At 37.2% G+C, this 19,537-nt stretch overlaps 3 protein-coding genes across 3 annotated transcripts; all 3 read left to right on the top strand.

The window, feature by feature from the left end:
- Positions 1-1,255: 1,255 nt before the first annotated feature.
- On the top strand, positions 1,256-3,867 carry LOC113738409 (adenine phosphoribosyltransferase 5-like). Its single transcript, XM_027265596.2, has 6 exons — positions 1,256-1,859; positions 2,056-2,166; positions 2,487-2,579; positions 3,018-3,167; positions 3,238-3,296; positions 3,671-3,867. The coding sequence occupies exons 1-6, from the start codon at positions 1,769-1,771 to the stop codon at positions 3,725-3,727; spliced, it is 561 nt and encodes a 186-aa protein (XP_027121397.1). The 5' UTR covers positions 1,256-1,768; the 3' UTR covers positions 3,728-3,867.
- Positions 3,868-8,390: 4,523 nt separating this feature from the next.
- On the top strand, positions 8,391-11,156 carry LOC113738360 (uncharacterized). Its single transcript, XM_072045501.1, has 5 exons — positions 8,391-8,921; positions 9,730-9,862; positions 10,109-10,332; positions 10,425-10,598; positions 10,815-11,156. The coding sequence occupies exons 1-5, from the start codon at positions 8,724-8,726 to the stop codon at positions 10,899-10,901; spliced, it is 816 nt and encodes a 271-aa protein (XP_071901602.1). The 5' UTR covers positions 8,391-8,723; the 3' UTR covers positions 10,902-11,156.
- Positions 11,157-12,325: 1,169 nt separating this feature from the next.
- LOC113739980 (uncharacterized) lies at positions 12,326-19,504 on the top strand. Its single transcript, XM_072045502.1, has 11 exons — positions 12,326-12,870; positions 13,758-13,826; positions 14,448-14,540; positions 15,302-15,420; positions 15,721-15,916; positions 16,849-17,024; positions 17,358-17,487; positions 17,673-17,833; positions 18,062-18,153; positions 18,376-18,472; positions 19,050-19,504. Exons 1-11 carry the CDS (start codon positions 12,550-12,552, stop codon positions 19,093-19,095), a joined length of 1,500 nt encoding a protein of 499 aa, XP_071901603.1. The 5' UTR covers positions 12,326-12,549; the 3' UTR covers positions 19,096-19,504.
- Positions 19,505-19,537: the final 33 nt, after the last annotated feature.

Consider the following 19,537-nt stretch of genomic DNA (forward strand, 5'->3'; position numbering starts at 1 on the left):
TGGTAGTCCCTCAGGCCTCGACATTCTACTTGGCTGAAGAAATTTCCTTCACGCAATCAGGAGCAACGATCTAAAAACTGACCCGAGATCTTGACCATTCACTGGGTGGGTCTATCGGCAAATCTTTGGAAAGGGATCATGTTTATTTTTATATGATGAGACGTTGCCACGCTGTCCGATTACGAGAGCCGGGACCATCAAACAAAATCCTCATCGCCTGCTGCGACTGGATCCTCTGTCAATCCTAGAGCCGTAACTTGTGACATCACGTTGCTGCCCTTGCCCTTCCCATTTTCATTTTCTTAGTCCTACTCGATGGGGAAAATGTTTAATCACATTCTCATGTTTGTTTGTTAATCGCAATGCCCTTGACTTGCTTTTTATTCACGTTCCTTTTTCTTTTCGTTTTAATTACAACTTAAAAACAATAAGAAGTGCTTGTAAGCGATCAGGTGCGTTTGGACGATAGATTACTTGAAATAATTGCTGTAACACTTTTTTTGTAATATAATATATGTGAAAAAAATGAAAAAACGATTTAGAAGATAGAAGAATGTATTAAAAAATATATTTATAATACAAACAAATTGTAAATAATGCCTATCCAATCACACGCACAATTTATTGACAAATGGGGAGAGTCCCATTAACATTTTTCTATAGTAAAAAAAAAATGTTTTCTTTCATGACTAGATCGTATCCAATCCTAATTAATTCCTAGATAATGCCCGACCTAAACTTGGATTTGGATTTTGGGCAAAAAAAGAAAAATGAAAGTTTGATGATATTCATGGTGACATTTGATGATATTCTATAGCCAGACTGTGAAGATTCAAAACCAAATGAAGGCCCAAGACAAATGTGGGTGTATATATGTGTGTGTGTCCACTTGCTTTGCCATGTTCTCCAATAATGAGGGGACAATGGTGTGGGTCTTGAACCATTTGTATGTCCATGATGGCATATTTTGTAGATGACAAAGTTCCACCTAAATCTCTACTGAGGTAGATTCTCGTATCTTTCATAAGTCAGCATTAAGAACTTCATCACTGTTTGTTGATAATCGATTATGTTCAAGTACGACTATGCCTGCTCTCATTTTGTTACCACTCTTGAACCCCATTAAATCCAAAAACCAACTTTGAAGAGGAAATATATATACATGTATATGTATATATCTGCCTGGTCACACTACGTGTAAGTGACCAATGGACCGAGTACCTACTTTGGACTTGGGGCTGAGGATTACAAAACCGAAGCCGATAGGATATATAGACAGGTAAAAAATTAAAGCAAAGCTGCTTAGGGCTAAGCGAAATTCTGATTAGTGTTGGTTAATATCGACATTGCTGACTGGTAATGACTCGGGGTCTTAATCTAAAATGTGTTTTTGCGGATTAGATATAAGTATTCTAAAGGCGTTATCTATCTAGCGCAGCTGATAAGCACGAAACCTGGTAGGCTTGTACAGTTTAGTACTCCCTGGTCAAGGTTATCATCGAAGCATGTGATTAGGCACTGCCGGATAAAAGAGAAAAGTAAATTACTTAAAAAATTGAGCGTATAAATAATGACCCTTCTCAGCAGTTGGGATTGTCAGTGCTAGTTTGGCCAACAAAGACATTACTGCTGCAATTACTACTTCAGCTCCTTCCATTTCCTTGCAACACTCCTTCCTCTTCCCTTTTCACTCGCTCACTTTTTAAGAGACAGATTGATTAGTTGACAAAGAGAAAGAAAAAAAAAAAAAAAAAAGGGATTCAATAAAATGTTTGCAGAAGAGAATGGTTTGAGGGGTGACCCAAGGTTGCAGGGCATATCCGATGCCATTAGAGTAATTCCTCATTTTCCTAAGCCAGGTCCTTCTTATGTTCTTTCACTATTAGTACTATATTCTAACTTCTAAGACTAGAACGAGCATCGTTACTTACTGACTTATACCTGATTCTTTTGCTATATGTTCTTGATTCATAGAAACGCTTATTGTTCAGGGATGTTTCCCATGTTAAGCGTGGAATTATGCTTAATCTATTTGACTCGTGTCTGAGATTGCAGGTATAATGTTTCAGGACATAACCACGCTGTTATTGGATCACAAGGCCTTCAAGGACACCATTGATATCTTTGTCGAGCGTTACAGAGAAATGGACATATCTGTCGTTGCTGGTACTGTCTTTCTTGATATTATTCCTGTTTGAGACATTTGTAGTTTACCACGTTTAGTGATAAGTTCTGAGACTATTCGCACTAAAAAGACGGTGGGATTTTCAGTTTAATGAACTGGTAAGTCACTGTTATTACAATGTAAGGAGCATATTTTAACTTATCATGTGAATTTATAAAGGAAAAGTATTGGACTCAATAATTGCTGGAGGAAAAAAGAGCTTGCTTTTGGATTAGGTGGACTGCTTTTTTAACTTCTGTTATTATTTGCATTGCCCACTATCCCTTACAAAATTTTATCTGGTTACTGTATAATATCACAGGAGTTGAAGCCAGAGGATTCATGTTTGGTCCTTCAATTGCATTGGCAATTGGTGCAAAATTTCTGCCCCTACGCAAACCAGGAAAGTTGCCAGGTACGTTTAGACGCTGCGTTCTTGACTTTCTTGGAGGAGTAACCATCAGAGTGTTCTAATGATTCATCATCTTGTGAGAAGTCTGGGAATGTAGAAAGGTGGAAGGGGGGCTTTAGTGAGGATTCAGCCAAATCTTTTGGCGGTCTTCTGCCTTTCGTCCTTCGTAATTTCTTTCCTCCCATAAGCATTCTCTAACATAAATTGATCACTCTCAAGTGAACTTACAGGGAGCAAAAGTTCCAATTTTCACACACTGGCATGTATGGCTGGCAACATGCCATGCATTACTAATAGTAAATGACTGTGAATTGTTTAATGAGTTCCGAGGAAGGAATAGTTGGCCTACAAAATTTACTTTTTTGGGTTAACACTCCATTTTTATTTATTTATTTTTTTTTCGCCCTGCTATTGAAAAACCTTTCAATTTGGAATTTTCAGGGAGTGTTATCTCTGAAGCTTACGAGCTCGAATATGGTAGTGATTGTTTAGAGATGCATGTTGGAGCAGTACAACCTGGAGAACGAGTTTTGGTAATCGATGATCTAGTGGCAACCGGTGGCACCCTGTCTGCAGCCATAAGGCTTTTAGGTAAGATCCTGGCCACACCTTTGTTGATGGTCCTTTGCGTTTCAGTGTGACCATATATTTTTTTCACTAGATCGAGTTGGGGCTGAGGTGGTTGAATGTTGCTGTGTTATCGGGGTGCCGGAGTTTAAGGTAATTGTGTGAATTTTCTCTAATTCAATTAGACTGCTTGCTAATCTTTATGGTTTTAACTGAAAAACTATAAATTAGGTACACTTTGTTCTAATATAATATCCTTTGGAAGATCACTGCATCTGATAAAAAACTGAAGTATGAATCTATTAAGTTATGAGATTGTTATAAGTACTGAAATCTGATACGTTTGAGTAGATATCACTATCTGATGGCACCGCGTCTCGTGTATTCCCTACCTCTAGATCGTGTCATAAAATGTAATCTAAGGGTGTCCGATTTGAGAGCTGCATTGGCTTCAATTTGTTGTATTGAGCCCAATTATCATAATGAGTTCCTTTTCCGAGTGAAACTAATAGTTGAATCTTTTGCAGGGCCGCTGCAGCCTCAACGGGAAGCCATTGTATATCCTCGTAGAACCTCGGCAATAAAATAAATGATTGGCGGTTGGTACTTTCAAAGTGCTAATGTTTGTCCCCAATGGAATTCTCTGCTGGAATTAATATCTTGCAACATTTAAGTTCGTTTATGGGCGGCTAATATAAAGGATTCTGTCATCGATTGCAATTCACACCACAGACTTGTGGTTACTTCTTCATCAATGTTTGGGAACTGAATTTCATAAACAGTTCTCCCCAACCAATTTGCGAATTAATCCATGCGGCTTGTGATATTAGCTACCATCGCATCTCTAACCAGAGAATAAAAAAGTTGTCATCCGACCATTTGCGACCCATTTTAACCCTAAACACTGCCGGCCATGCCAGCCAGTAGGGATATTTTTAGTAAAGGACTTAGTGTACGCCTCCCCAGTCCGCATCTTACACCACTCAAAATTACATTTCGTTAGGGCCCCTATCCCCTCCCTTTCGTTTGCTCTCCTTTCCATTCTAATAAGTTTATCTAAGACTAGAAAGAACCGAAATCGTAATTAGAAATTTCAAAATTATAATCGTAACTATTCTTATAAAGAGCGGTTCTGATCTCACCTTGTTCAAAGAATTGAAATTAACAATTCTAAAATGATGACTATATCTTCTGAGAGATGGTTGACATGGAGTTGGAGAGATTTGCTTTCAATTGGAGATTAGGGTTTCTTATTTGTGAGCAAAGGTAGAATGCAGTCATTTGTTTGGGCTTTAAGTGGGATTAGGTACCATATTTCCGGGTAATGCGCAGCTCAATCTCCACAATCCTAATCTCCCGGGTCCTTGTATGGATTGCAATTTTCGGCAGAAAAATTTTCACATTTTTCACAAATACATTTTTCAATCACCTTTTCTAGTTCCGACCAAGCGCAAGCTCAAACTCTAAGATCAACGATGGAATTGGTTAAATTTGAATCTCTACAACTCAGGTCCGGACCCAAGCCCAACTAATTATCATGGCTAGGAGTCATTTTGCCCCCAACTGTAGAGATTTTGTTTCTCTTTTTTGACTCCCTTGGTTCTGTCAGGTCACCGGCTACTATATATTAGAGTAGAATTAAAAGTAGGCGTAGACGGTGACAATAAATAAATAAAAAAAAAAAAAAACCCCTTGTTTACACCTGCACCTCCCATTCTTCAACTTTAACCTCAACCTCGTCCTTCGCCGCCTCTTTGGTCTTAGCAAACTTGGATGTTCTTGCTTTTGTCCAAGTGACCCAAGGAATAAGCTACTCCTATCATATAACTTCGAGTAACGTGTATCCGTTTTGGCATTAAATAGTTACGAAATTCAACTACATCACTCTGTGTTTGTATACTTTTGTAACAATTGATATCACATATTAACGACCAGAATTCAATGGTGATACCAAGATGGGACTATAGGGTTTTATTGTGATTAAATCATACTATACATAGGGCTACTCTTTGTCGAATAAAAATTAGAGTTGATTGGGCGTCAAAATCTATAGTAACTTCATACAACGAGCGATCTGTTTATTGTGCCTGCATTGCCCTTAAGTGGCAATGAATGAGATATGATTCGAAATCGTAATTTTCTCATTGTGCTTTACAACCGATCATCCCAGCCATTCCCGTGTCGGGGACAAACAGACCATTGACGTGGTTGCGTCTCACATTCTAGTGTGACATTTTTGACTTTATCTATAAAAATTTAAAATGAATATAAACATGAGAAATTCATAAAATGAAAGCGATGGGACATCATTTCATTTGTGTCCGTCAATTCCTTGGCTTTTTGAACAAATCAGAATTTGGGTCGCAAAACAATTATTCAGTTTTGGGTTTTTTTGTACTTTCTTCCCCAATTTCATCTCACTCTTTATCTTCAAACTCTCAAAAAAGAAAAAAAAAAAAATCTGAAATCTCCAACCCCTCCCTCCTCTCAAAAAATCGTTCCAATCTTGATCTTTTCTCTTTTGCTTTAATAAGGGCACGCGGAAAGATATCAATAGCACTAAAATATGAAACTTGAGAGAGATGAGATAGGGTCTATTGCTCCAAGGATTTCATCTAGTAGATTTCTTTTTTTTTTTTTTGTGTCAATCATCATTTTATCTGTATAATTTTATTTTATCCTAATCTAATGGAAAGATCCAATTGGATCTATAGGAGCCGATGAAGACCGAACTACCATTGGACCAAATGAATCTACTATACATCTATCTGAATTTTTTAGAAAAATCACACATTATAACAATTGATGTGAGGTCAAGGGTTGACAACGATTGAACCCTTGACTTCCCACGCCACGAAGCCTTAAGGACTTGCTGGTGGGCTGGTGGTTGATTTCATCTGGTAGGTAGAGGTTTAGCAAGTGCAGCCTTTGTGGCCTTCGTGGGTAATGAGGGCTAGCCGAATTGGGAAAGAAAGAATACCTTAATAGCAGGAGTGAATTCTAGGTTATGAATATTAAATGGGTTGACGTGGTCAGTTTTAGATTATTCGGTTTATGGGTGGGCTGTAGACGGGGTCTAAACAAGTTTTGGCTGAAAAAGATAGTGTATGAATTCCCCCAATTGAGTCTGCATTCTAGTCTTGGTCAATTGTTTGGGCCTGGGTTTTATGATTCACCCGGAGCCCATCTTTTGAAATGGATGGGCTCAATGTAACCATCATCCGATCAAACCAGACCATTTCTGATCCTTTTTTTTTGCTGACGGAGTGGGTGTTCGGGTCAATCCTTACAGGGCCCGACTAATCCCACTCCGGCCTAGGAGGAGAGGCCCCATCTCTCGAACACGATAACCACGGGACTCGAAATCTTACGGGCACTGGACACCAGCTCCTAAGGAGACTTGTTGAGACCAACCGAACTGCCCACGAGGGACAGACAATTTGGTGGGAGGCAAGGGTTGAACCCCTGACCTCCCACCCTACCAGGAGAGGTGGTGGCTAAGCTCAGTGGTTTCCACCAAGTCAACCTTCCTCAATAGGATCATTTGTTAGTAGTGGGACCAGGCTCCCATTGCAAATGAGTTTTTTAAATATTTATTTAAAATTTTATTGTAATTTATTATAGAAATTGTAAGAAAAATTTTAAAGATGAAAAACTTTTTTCTCTTTCCTTTTCTTTTCTCTCTTATTCTTCTCCTGCTCCTTCTCCCTACCCGCTGAAAGTTGCAACAACAACAACAAAAATTTTTTTTTTTGCATTTTTCTCTCTCCCCCTCTCCCTCACCCTGTCAGCAACAGAAATTTTTTTTTTTTTTTTTGGCTTTTTCTTCTCTCCCTCCCCCTACCTCTCACCCTTCTCTCATTCCCCCCTATGCTATTTGGCCGAGAGAGGGAGAGAAGGGAGATGGCTGGGTCAGGTCTCAAGTTTAAACTTCTCATTTAGACTCCCTCTTTCTATATCATCCAAACCATCATTTCCCCCAAAACTACAATCATTGAGATCAATCTTTTTTTTTTCTTTTTCAAATACTGATAAAATGATACAAACAAGATAAGATTTAAAGTCAAATTCCGCAATATTTTCATATTTTCATCTTTATGGTGCATGTTGAGATTATCCTATTAAAATGTAAGCATGTCTTGTATTTTATTTATATTAAGAGGTAAGGTATCATATCCCTCTCCATCATGCACACTTTTACATGATTTAATGAAAACTAGTTTTTTTTAAGCACCCTATTTATCTAGGACAGTCACTACAAAATTATGAGACCATCAATTACAAACTCAGCAAACTCATATTAGGTTGTTTTAATTGTGTGGAGAGACTTCACACTAGCTACTGCCGTCAAAATAAGGTTAACAACAAATGTAATGTTTGTTAATTCAATTTTGGCACCTAGGAAGAAAGTAGAGCTTTTAACGAGTAGAATCAAGTCGAATACTTGATGTTTAGTCTCTGTTTGTATATTATTCGAATAGGGTTCGAGTTTGCCTTGAATATTAACGAATTATAAATATTATTCGAATTCGATTCGTTTATTTGTATAAACATTTGAGTCTGAACTCAAATTCGGCTCATTAAATTATACGGGCGAATTTGAGTTTGAACTCGAGTTCGAATTTGATTTTGAAGATGATTTAATTATATTTTTAATAAACAAAACATTATATAGAATAAGTTTAATTTTATTTATTGATTTTTAAAAAATAAATAATGATAAATTATGTATAATTACTTTTTTAGTAAAATATGTGCAATATACTTCATACAAAATAGCAAGAGAATGTGTTAACAAAAGAGAGAGAAATAAAAAAATAAATAAACAAGCAAAAAAGATCAAATTGGCAATGGAAAAAAAATTAAAAAAAGAAATTGAATCTATGGGGAGCAACAACCAGCAAGATTACGGTCTTGTTTGATAACTCATTTCAACACTTAAATTTAATGGATTTAAATCTTAATATATTCATACCATTTGATAAGTAAAAATTGAATATCTGAATTAATTATGTGGTACTAAATTTTTTAGGTAAAACATACTTTCAAAATTAAGTGATAAGTTATTTAGTTATTATTAAATATGATATGTACTCAAATACATTAAATTTAATATTTAACAATTCAATAATTTAATAAATTTAAATTTTATATTTTAGATTTTAGACTTTAGTTTTATTAAATGCACCTTACGTTTACACAGAATAAGGAAACTTTTAAACTACGCTCGCCCATAGCACGTGAATCAACGCCAATTCGTTTACATTCTATCCTCAACCGCCTCAAATATAAAGTGGCAATTTCCCCAAGTCACAAAAGTAGGAGGCAGTGTGACCGAGGGAACGTACAAAGCCTCCACTACAAGAAAAAGCTTTGAATCTCTTTTTATCTGGCTCGCACGTCAAAGGAGATTTGACAAAACCCTAATTTAACCCAAGTTCCAAAATTTGATTTTCACCGGCGAAAGGACCAAAAACAGATTGACAATTTTAAGGTGAAATTCTATTGAATTTCTTGCATAGGATTAGGATTTGGTCTGGATTATTTATTTTAGAGATAAAGAAGCAGACGGGTTGAACAATGTCTGCAATAGTTTGTGGAAAGAGATCGTTTTTTGACGACTTGCAATCGCCGTCGCCGACCGCTTCCTCACCGCCGGCAGCCAAGAAGCATCGGTGCATCTCCTCTGCCTCCCCTGTTCGATTTTTGCACTCACCGCCACAGCAGCCGCCGCTTATTGATCGCCTCATGGCTGCCTTTCCTGATATGGAAAAGGAGGTACATCTATCGGTCTATGTGTGGGAAGGGCGGGGTGATTTTGATGAACTTTGCAGGGGTTAGGGTTTAGCGGATGGGTTTGAATCGTTTACGATTGCTTCTTCGAATCTTGTAAAATTAGAAAGATTTTGACGAAAAAGCTTTGTTATGCATATTTAATCTCTTAAAATTTCAAATTTGTTTGGTTGTTTGAGCTGTAGAAAAGTCGTGATTTTGCTGAATGAAGATTGGCTGAAGTATGATTCACCGGTCGTGTATCGATTGCAAGTCATGATCTTTTTGTTTATAAATGGAATGAATTCTTTGATGTTTGTGCTGGATGGACGCATTTCTTCAATTTTACAAGTTTTATGACTGTTTTTCCTCCATTGGATTTCAAGTTTCCAGGTTCACTAATGGGCCATGGGAGTACAATGTAGTTATGATGTGCTTGTTCCAGGCCTGGCCTTTTGAGATATCTTATCCCATTGAGTAGTGAATGACCTGGTCCAAATTATTATCTGCTGAAGAAAATACTAGTACTTTGAGTGTCAAATTGCATGATCTGAGCTGTCTTAAACGTGCTTATTACTAAGGTGCTCTCCGTGATGGAGGGAAAAAAACTTGTCTGAACACTCGAGTCATATGCCCTGTGATTTACTTCTTTTTTGGTGCAATTGCTTGGTTAAATTTCTGGCTTCCTTTTCTTTTTTGATCTTTTGCTCTACCTGTTTGCTCAAAGTTGTCATTTTAGACTACTGGATACCAAAGCTCGGATTTTTATGATGCCCTTAGGTCAATCCCTGATGGATTTTAAATTTAATTTCAGCTTCTTGAGAAAGCATTGGAAGAATTTGGTCATAACTTGGATTCTGCCATTAAAAGCTTGAATAAGCTTCGTCTTGGATATGTGGAGGGAGAGCTGCATTCTGTGGTGGAAGCACATGCACGTGGGAAGAATGGTATTTTATGGATAAATGTAGCATGCGTGGTTGGAAGTCAATTGCATAATGCTTCAGTTTTTACGGTTCATTAGTAGTCTGTCTGATATATTAGTGATGCATTAATTAAGATCTGTATAGTGATAAATGTCTTATTATTTTGAGGGTTCCTTTTGCTTAGGACTAGGCTGTTTCCATCTCATACTTTGGTACTTGGAGTCGTTGAATTTGAAAGACGAAATTTATGATTACACACCAAATTGGCAGGTATTAGCTCCTCTGATGAAGGGGTGTCTGTGGCTCCAGAAGATGCTTCTACCCAAAGCAACATTCCTGTTGATGGAGCAGAATGGGTGGAATTGTTTGTTAGGGAAATGATGAGTGCTACAAGCATAGATGATGCTAGATCTCGTGCCTCAAGAGTCTTGGAGAGTTTAGAGAGATCAATTAGTGCACGTGTTGGTGCTGAAGCAGCTGAAAGTTTTACCAAGGTTGGAAAGAATTGCTTATTGCACTTGACTAGCTTGCTCATGCACAAGTCAGCCTGTGCGGTTCTGCAATTAATGTCCTCATCTTTTTGCAGGAGAACACGATGCTGAAGGAGCAAATTGAAGTGTTTCTTAGAGAAAATTCCATACTCAAGCGAGCTGTTGCTATCCAGCATGAGCGTCAGAAGGAGTATGATGATAGGAACCAAGAAGTGCAGCAGTTGAAGCAGTTGGTGGCTCAGTATCAACAGCAGTTGAGAACTCTTGAGGTAAATATCGATCCTCTTGAGCTTCCTCTTGTTTTTAATTATGATTTAGTTGAATAAAGTATGTGTTGCCTTCTAGAAATTAGAGATTCTGTCATTCAAATCTGTCTGCTGGCATGGAAAGTTGTCTTTGAGACAAGTTTTCCTTTAATTTTTTTTCTTTTTTGTCGTGTTGGCTTCCTTTATCTTAACCATCTCAACTTCTTGTTGCCTTTGCAGGTGAATAATTATGCCTTGACAATGCATCTGCGGCAGGCTCAGCAAGGCAACTCCATCCCTGGACGTTTCCATCCAGATGTCTTTTAATGAGGATGTGGAAGTTGTCAACATAGAGCCGCTAAGCTTATTTGTTTGCCATATAGGGTGTTCCTAGAAGTTGTAATGTGGTTTTAAGTTATAGCAGATTAAAGGCCGGATGCGAAGTTTATGCCTAGGGGCCAAAGTGTCATGTTAATGTTTGCCCTCTTGTTTGGATGTTGTTCACAACTTAAACACAAGGACAGCTGGTTTCGTTTGCTTTGCTTGTAAGAAGCCAACACTGAAGTTGGGTGTGTTGAACCATATTATTCTTTGCTTTCTCAAGAGCGCTCAGAACCAAACCACATTTTTTCTCGCCGCTTAAACTACCTAGTAAACATGGTAGCGCTGCAGACTGACTGCCAGGTACAAGTATCCTTCAGATCGAACTGATTGTACCGCACCATCCTCAACCCCTAGCGTACAATTTCTTTAGCATGTTAAATTGGGAGTGTTTGGATACCACAAATATCTGAAATAATGATTGTTCCGTCAATTATTTTCACATTTACAGACCATCATTCTCAAAATTTAATTCCTTTCCCATTTTAAGATGCATGCCGGCATCACCGTCCGATTGGCAACGGCATCTAATCATTTCTCTTCTGTCTCGATGTTGCATTGATTCCAATTATAAAGCAGTTTGACTTGCTAAACCGATGAACGTACATGAGGACTCAGTGGCCTTGGTGTTTCTGGCCCAACTTACTCCTAGTTAGTATGTTCGAAACGAAAATGGATATCATAATTCAACTTGGTACAAATGCTTACAAAAAAGTAATGCGACTCAAATCAGAAGGTTAAGAAGATGTAAGGCTCGTATGCTAGTTTTTTTTTTCCTACATATGCTAGTTTTTACTTCAACTTTTGTTAAAATTCTAAAGTTCGTGCAGGCTCACTGTTTTTTTTTTCTTTAAAAAATTAAGAGGTGGATTATCTATTAATTTACATTTGTCGTGAAAATGTCCACCAGAGTAGAAATTTTTTTTTTAAATGTGAAAAAATGACACAATAACATAATAGACTTTTTTTTTTTTTATGAGTAAGAGATTTTGTACCTAAAACATTATACTAGACATAGATTTTAAATTTAAGACAACCTACTTGTAATTCCTGCTAAACAGAAGATTATACAATTCTGGCAAACAAAAAAAAAAAAACGAATACTTTTTGTTTTAGTAAGGTACTCCTTTTTTTTTTTTCTGACATTTGCTTGAAGAAACTCAAAAATTCGGCAAGATAAATCTAGATCTCCGAACAATCTTCAAAAGTCGGTAACTTTTGAAGGCTTCCAAGAGACTTATTTACCCATTTTCAAACCCCCCATTACCGATGTGGGAAAGAACCCACGGGGGCAAGCCCAGCAGGGCGGCTAAGGTACTCCTCCTTTTTACTCTCCCCAAAATGTTTTAACCTACGTAAACACGTTGACAATAAGACGCGACAGTTCCAAGCGCCGAAGCGCGTACCGGCACCACATCTTTTCCCGTCCTTTCCAGTAAGCCTTCTTCCGTCCATAGAAAAAACGTTCTCCCATTTCTCCAAGAAAAAGGCAAAAACAAAACAAAACAAAAAAATATGACCAAAATTAAAAATTTCACCACCTTCTTCAATTTCTCTTAGGACAAACATCAAACGGTTTGATTGCATTACTACTATGAACTCTGCAGCTGTAATGGCGAATTCTGCAACCCTCACCCTATCGTCCTCTGAGCCTCCGCAAAGCAGGGTTGCCCCAGTCTTCCCATTTTCTTCGTCTTCATCTTCGTTTCTTGCTGGTGGGACCCATTTGCGGAGTCACAAGAAGTTCATCTCTGTCTCCTTATCTTCTTCTTCCTCTCAGTTCAGCAACAAGATTTCAGCAAGGCGGTTTGGAAGATTGGTTGTGGCTGCAGCTGATTATTACTCTACTCTTGGGGTCTCAAAATCTGCTAGTGGTAAGGAAATTAAAGCCGCTTATCGGAGGTTAGCTCGGCAGGTACTCAACTGGCCTCAAGTCATTTTTATGCGTTTGTAAGTTTGTTTTTCTATTACTTACATTTACTCTATCGGGTTTGTCAAAAGTTCTGATTCCATGGTTCATTGAAGGTAGATCTTCATTTATCTATTAATGTGCATGTGGGAATTTTGATCTTAGTAGCAATGAGGTGAAGTTACGCTATTGCATATCAATCTGATAAGTTTATAGCAGTTTATGATTAGTAATTGACTATGCATCCCAACTTATCATAATCTATTTATGGTCCAATGGAGGAAATCCTGATGCAGATTAGGTGCCAAGTTATAAGAACAAGTTAGTGGCTTTGTGCATTTCCATTTCAAAAATTTGTGGCAAATGAAGTTAGAGCTTCCTTGCATATCTTCCTCCAGCTTTCTTTGTTGAAATGAAAAGTAACTCATCTTTCACTTGTCAATGGAGTGGAAAAAAATTTTTTTTTTTCTTTGTAGTTGGTAATATGAACTTACCAAGTGAGGTAAAGCTAGTCTCCCCCCCCCCCCCCCCCCGGCCCAAAAAAAAAAAAACCCAAAGCCTTTTCACTTTCCATATTGTGCAGTCATCGTCGATTGTTTTTAAGCAGGAAGTTGCTTTTTCTTATTCTTTATGTTCTTTTCTAAACTTAAATTTAGCACAGCAGACAGCTGCATCTAGCTGCCTGATTGATTGATATTACAAGTTTTTTTTTCCTTTCCTCTGTCATGGGTGTGTTTCTATTCTATCAAACATGCAGAACTATCTGTGCTTATGCAAGGATCATTGACTATGTTCCTCTCATAGTTTCTTGCTTTGACTTTACAAAACCACATCTGGGATTGCTTGCATCCCTTGCATTTTATGAAGTGATGTGACATATGACTTTTTTTTAGTACCACCCTGATGTAAACAAGGAACCTGGAGCAACTGACAAGTTTAAGGAGATCAGTGCTGCATATGAGGTGAGGAGTGTGGCTGACAACTTCCTTTTGTAGAATTTCATTGTAGGAATCAAAATAGTTTCACATTTTTTCCATCATCTCCACCTTTTCGTGTGATTGACTCGCAATTGTGGAGGTGCATGCAATCTTCCTTCTTTAAGTATTATTTGTCTGATTATAAGCTGCAGTGGAGGTATTGTTTACAATTCTTGCAAATGGAAGGGTTAAATTGAAATTCATGATTGTAACTGCTTTTGACTGACGAGCTATTGCAGGAATATTCAGTACGTGACTGATTGTATGTTTCTCTATTCATTTATTTGGATATAACTAATGTTGTAAAGAATTTGACGTGGATGAACTAATATATTTATCATGATATCAACCATGAACTCTATTTTTATTCATAATTTTCCTTCTGCTACTGGAGAATGATATTTATGCACTAGAACACTTCAATCCCGAAAGCATCTTTTTCTTGTTGGCTGCTGACTATTAGGAGAGAATTGCACATGTTATTTTGTTTCAAAATAGTTGGAGCAATATTGTGGCACAACTTAAAGAATGATAGTTTGATTCATTCCCTGCTTTACATTTTTTGCTGCTTATCAAATGGCAGACTCTGAATTGTAACATGGTCAGGTGCTATCAGATGACAAAAAGAGAGCCTTATATGATCAATATGGTGAAGCTGGAGTTAATAGTTCTATGGGGGGACAAGCAGGGGCTTATACGGTACTCACTGAAATTCTAGTTTTTTAGATTTCGAAGTTGTTCATATAAGAAAGTTAATTCGATAATTTGTATTGAGAGGCATCTATTAACCATTCATCTTATTGCAAAGTTTGTTGAGAGGCATATATTTACGCTTCATCTTACTCCCAAAGTGTATATCATGGTCATGTATCACTTTGGTGATGTGATGTCCTCCGTTTACATTGCTAACAAATTAGTGATGATGTGATTTCTCCTATTCTAGCTTAGGGATCTTTTTCTACTCTTTCCATATGAATGCAGAGTTTCTTGGCATTTGGTATAGCAATAAACTAATGTACCCTTCTGTTCAAAGGCCTTTTCTTCTCTCGCTGATCAGTCAAAAGATAAAAACATGTATATACTATTGGTAGATGTTTTCCTAGTCTTATTGCAGTGAAGTATTACATGAACAAATGTCTTCTATAATGTTTTTCAGTTTCTCATGGTTATGAGCTCTTAGATACAGGTTTATGATTTTAGGTTCAGAGTTCACCTTCTGTTTGTGCTCCAATTTCAATAATGGTTCAGGATAATGTTTCTGATGCACTTACTTTACTTACTTTCAAGTTAAAGGAATAGGACATCACCATAATTAAAATTAGATTAATAGATGGTTCATACGCATTTAGTGGATCCATTCGTTATGATAAACCATGAGATCAACATGAAAGAGATGTATGTGATTATACCACATCATCATACTACTTTGATCTGACATTTTTTCCTTGATCACATAACAGACAAACCCTTTTGATTTATTTGAGACTTTTTTCGGACCTAGTATGGGTTTCCCTGGAATGGATGCAACTGGTTTTGGAACACGTCAGCGAAGTACTGTCACTAAAGGTGAAGATTTACGGTAAGATGATGAATTACTGCAGTTAATGTTATGGAACTCCTGGCAGGCTAATATTTTTTTATGGCCCTATGGTGTAAAGTTTCCACCTTTTTTCTGCATAATGCTTCTTTGAAGTATGTTAATTTAGCGTTGTCTTCAATTGATTTTGACTGATAAAAGGATACGTGTTCCATATGCCAAGTTTTATGTCTATTCTGCTTCTCTGCCTTCCATCTGTCTACTGTTTAGTATATCTTTCATGAGCTGCTATATGTTAAGCATTCCTTAATTGAGTCGACTCATGGACATGGTGAATTTCAGTTATGACATAAGACTCGAGTTCTCAGCTGCTATATTTGGAGCAGAAAAAGAGTTTGAGCTTTCTCACCTTGAGACATGCGAAGCTTGTGCTGGTACTGGAGCAAAGACAGGCTCTAAAATGAGGATATGCTCAACATGTGGTGGCCGTGGCCAGGTTATGAGAACTGAACAAACACCTTTTGGAATGTTTTCGCAGGTATTTCAATACTTTTTCTTCACGACAAATGGAATGTATACCGGTTGCTCTGTATATAAACACAATGCATGCCTGTTATCTAAATGTTTTCTTGTCTATCTATATGCATTCAAGTATGATGCAATAACTAGTGGTGTATGCTTTGTCAATAGAACTATGAAGTTTCTACTTATTACATTAATCAGATATACTAAGGATCATTTTCTCAGTTTCAGTCCATACTCTAGGATTAAGTAACATCTTTGCAGTCATGTCATGGTGCCGTTAAAAGAAGCTCATTATTGAGAATGCGGAGGTGGAAAAAAAATTGCCTTTTCATCATGTTTGATGAATTTTAGTGTTGAATGTGCGCTTTAAACCTAAATCTGCCAGTTCTTTTCTAATAACTCCATCGCCTGTAGTAATTTCAATTTTCTCAAGTTCATTGTTTTCATTTTTGAAGTTCATTTTACCCTGTCCTTATGCTGGCACTAAGAACAAAATTTGCTGAACGATATGTGGATAAATGAAAAGTTCAAAAGGAACTGACTAAATCTCAATGTCAACCATGCAAGGGCATTGTTGTTGGAAGTCAATAATACTGATTGGAGCACCTGAAGTAAAGAAAGGAGATGTGTCTCAGATAATTATCCAAGGAGAGACTAATGATCAATCTGCTTAAATGACATACACTCTGGAAACTGGAAGTTTCAAGTACAAAAGAATGAAAATATATGGTTCATATTTTGGAGGTTTATGTGGGGTTTGGCAATAATGATGTATAATTTTTTGGGGTTGAGCAATAATAGAAATCATATATATGCATTTGCCTTTTATTTGCAGTTATCATCTACCTTTGCGCAACTTGTCTTCAAATTCCTCTGTTGATACTCTGGCTTTATTATCCCCCTTATGGCAGTTAGTAACTCTACTTTATCATTACAACCGTACAGGTTTCAATATGTCCAAATTGTGGCGGCAATGGTGAAATGATCTCTGAGTACTGTCGTAAATGTTCTGGTCAGGGGCGGATTCGAGTGAAGAAAGATATCAAAGTCAAAATTCCTCCTGGAGTCGGCAAGGGCAGTATTCTCAGAGTTGCTGGAGAGGGTGATGCTGGACCAAAGGGGTATGATTGATGAATTATAGTTTATGTTATTGTGCACCTGTAGTTTGTACTGGCTATACCTCATGAGAAAGTTTTTTTATGCGATTCCTTTTGTTTTAGATTTTGATGACACTGTTATTTTAACATCTAAAATTAGGGTAGTCACCATTACGTATCAAGCTGGTTTCTTTAGATGCATTGTGAAGGTCAACTGCAGAACATTTTAAGATTATAGCCCTTTACACATTCTAGTTAATGCTTCAAAAGATATAACAAAAGGATGATGCAGAGTGAGATGATGTCTTGGATGTGCTTGTCTCTGACTGTTGAATCCTCCCCTTTAATTTTCTGCAGAGGACCACCTGGAGATCTTTATGTATATCTTGATATTGAAGAGATACCAGAGATTCAACGAGATGGCATAAATCTCTCTTCTACTGTTTCAATTAGTTATTTGGATGCTATATTAGGAACAGTTACCAAGGTACACCTACTCTTGATGATTATTAAGTGTACCATATAGATTTAATCATGTCCATGGACAGGGTGTTTAGTATACATCCGCTGTGGTGACTACTAGTTTTGCTTAAACATCAGCATGTCTCTTTTGAAAAATTTTACTTGTGGCTAAAAATGATAACAATCAGTCTGGTCCTTGTATTGTTATAGGTTAAAACAGTTGAAGGGCTTAGTGATCTCCAAATTCCTCCTGGCACTCAGCCTGGGGATGTTCTTGTCTTGGCAAGAAAAGGTGCACCTAAATTGAACAGGCCATCAATACGCGGTGATCACTTGTTCACCGTTAAAGTTAGTATACCAAAAAAGATAAGGTATCCTTTGACGCTTAACTCATGATTACTAACTTTTTATGTCTCTGGTACTGTCTTAGATGGTCTTGTGAGAATGTTGTACTTGCATGCTCACAAAAAAGCTTTTTCAGGAATGCATACTAGCCTAGCTAGACTTTTTTCTAATTAAAAAAAACAATGGCCTCATTATGTCTTTATTCTGCTGTCATAATGGTTCATTTTATTGTTTAATGTTCTTTGGTTGTACAGTTCACAAGAGCGTGAATTGCTTGAAGAACTTGCTTCTCTAAGTAGTAAACCTGGCAAACGTTCAAAAACTCGCCCTAACGTTCAGCAAACCAGTAAGTATTGATTATAATCTATTGGACAGAAGACAAAGCTTCTCTTAGGCCGTTATTCTGTTGGCCTTTCATTCCTTTTATTCAGCTGATGAACAACTCATGATGTTCCTGGCTGCTAAGTTTACAGTGTTATTACCATTTGTACCTATTCATGCTAAATGCACTTTAGCTGCCATCGTTTTAGATGATTCTAACAACAGATAATATTGCTATACCTTACAGCTAAAACTGTACAAAGCGAAACAGATTCTGCTACGAATAATAGTGAGGAATCCGAAGAACAGAACGACTTGTGGAAGAAGTTTACAGATTTTGCTGGGTAAATTCCTTCCCTGTACTTTGTAAAATTATGTCGTAGATACTAATTTTTCAGAATTTGGCCCCACATTGTTATGCTTTCAGCAAGTGGTTAGTACCGTTGAGAGACGGTTCTTGTAAGACCTTTCAATTCTTCCCTGCCATTCTGGGTTGGTCGTGTTCTCTTTTACATTGTTAACTAGCTGGCTTGTTTTATGTAGTTACCAGAATATTAAGGTAGCCAAATGACGAACATGGTTGATAGCTGGGGAATAAGACAAACCCATTCTAATCAGTTAATTTCCAGATTTCTTAATCCAATTTCTCTAGTTTATGAAGTTATCTTGTCAAGAATACTTCCTCAGAATCTTGTTCAGTTCAATAAATTGTCAATAAGCGTCTGCTATAACTGAATTTGCTGTATCATGAGTTGTGGAAATAAACATGCTTTCTCGTGATCTTTTATGCTGCTGAGTCATTTTAACTTATTCAATAACTGAATGTTGAAGTCTTCGAATGCTATTGCCTTGTTAACTATGTCTTGAACGCCACATATCTTGAAATGTTATCTTGACTTGTGCATGATTCTGTGGTTGCAGGTCTGTTGCAAATGGAGCACTAAAATGGTTGAAAGACAACCTATAGTCATCCTTGTGGTCAGGAGTCCCATTAGGTACCTGCTTTTTCTTGCAACGCATGTCCTATGCTTTGGGCGCCTCGCTTAACAAGCAAAGATGGACGGTGCAGCATTGTTTGCTTCAAACTGAATCTTTCTCAAGCTCTGTTGAAGAAACTGAGGAAAACCCTAGTTGCCATTCTTTTATTTTTTTTTTTTTGGGTCAACCCTGTAAATCTACATTGCTTGCAATTACACTTACTTCGAGACTATTAGAGCTGGATTCAGCTGAGAGGAACTGCTTCTCATTGTGATCAATTTATATGTAGAATTGTGGATATTGAACAGCAGCTACATTCTCTGCCTGGCCAGAAAACGTATCGATGGAGTGTTTGGATAGCAAGAATATTTCAAATAATATTTCGTTTGTATCATAAACACATTTCTTAATTCACACTTTTATATTTTCAA

Source organism: Coffea arabica, chromosome 4c, assembly GCF_036785885.1.
Source record: "Coffea arabica cultivar ET-39 chromosome 4c, Coffea Arabica ET-39 HiFi, whole genome shotgun sequence".
Lineage (NCBI taxonomy): Eukaryota > Viridiplantae > Streptophyta > Magnoliopsida > Gentianales > Rubiaceae > Coffea > Coffea arabica.

What these genes read in the sequence shown, in the direction of transcription:
- LOC113738409 (XM_027265596.2), top strand. Translation starts at nt 1,769, where the DNA reads ATGTTTGCAGAAGAGAATGGTTTGAGGGGTGACCCAAGGTTGCAGGGC. An exon ending in TCCTCATTTTCCTAAGCCAG is followed by an intron (nt 1,860 to 2,055) that starts GTCCTTCTTATG and finishes CTGAGATTGCAG; the next exon opens with GTATAATGTTTCAGGACATA. An exon ending in GGACATATCTGTCGTTGCTG is followed by an intron (nt 2,167 to 2,486) that starts GTACTGTCTTTC and finishes ATAATATCACAG; the next exon opens with GAGTTGAAGCCAGAGGATTC.
- LOC113738360 (XM_072045501.1), top strand. Translation starts at nt 8,724, where the DNA reads ATGTCTGCAATAGTTTGTGGAAAGAGATCGTTTTTTGACGACTTGCAA. An exon ending in CAGCTGAAAGTTTTACCAAG is followed by an intron (nt 10,333 to 10,424) that starts GTTGGAAAGAAT and finishes ATCTTTTTGCAG; the next exon opens with GAGAACACGATGCTGAAGGA. An exon ending in AGCAGTTGAGAACTCTTGAG is followed by an intron (nt 10,599 to 10,814) that starts GTAAATATCGAT and finishes TTGCCTTTGCAG; the next exon opens with GTGAATAATTATGCCTTGAC.
- LOC113739980 (XM_072045502.1), top strand. Translation starts at nt 12,550, where the DNA reads ATGAACTCTGCAGCTGTAATGGCGAATTCTGCAACCCTCACCCTATCG. An exon ending in GACAAGCAGGGGCTTATACG is followed by an intron (nt 14,541 to 15,301) that starts GTACTCACTGAA and finishes ATCACATAACAG; the next exon opens with ACAAACCCTTTTGATTTATT. An exon ending in AGTATACCAAAAAAGATAAG is followed by an intron (nt 17,834 to 18,061) that starts GTATCCTTTGAC and finishes TTGGTTGTACAG; the next exon opens with TTCACAAGAGCGTGAATTGC.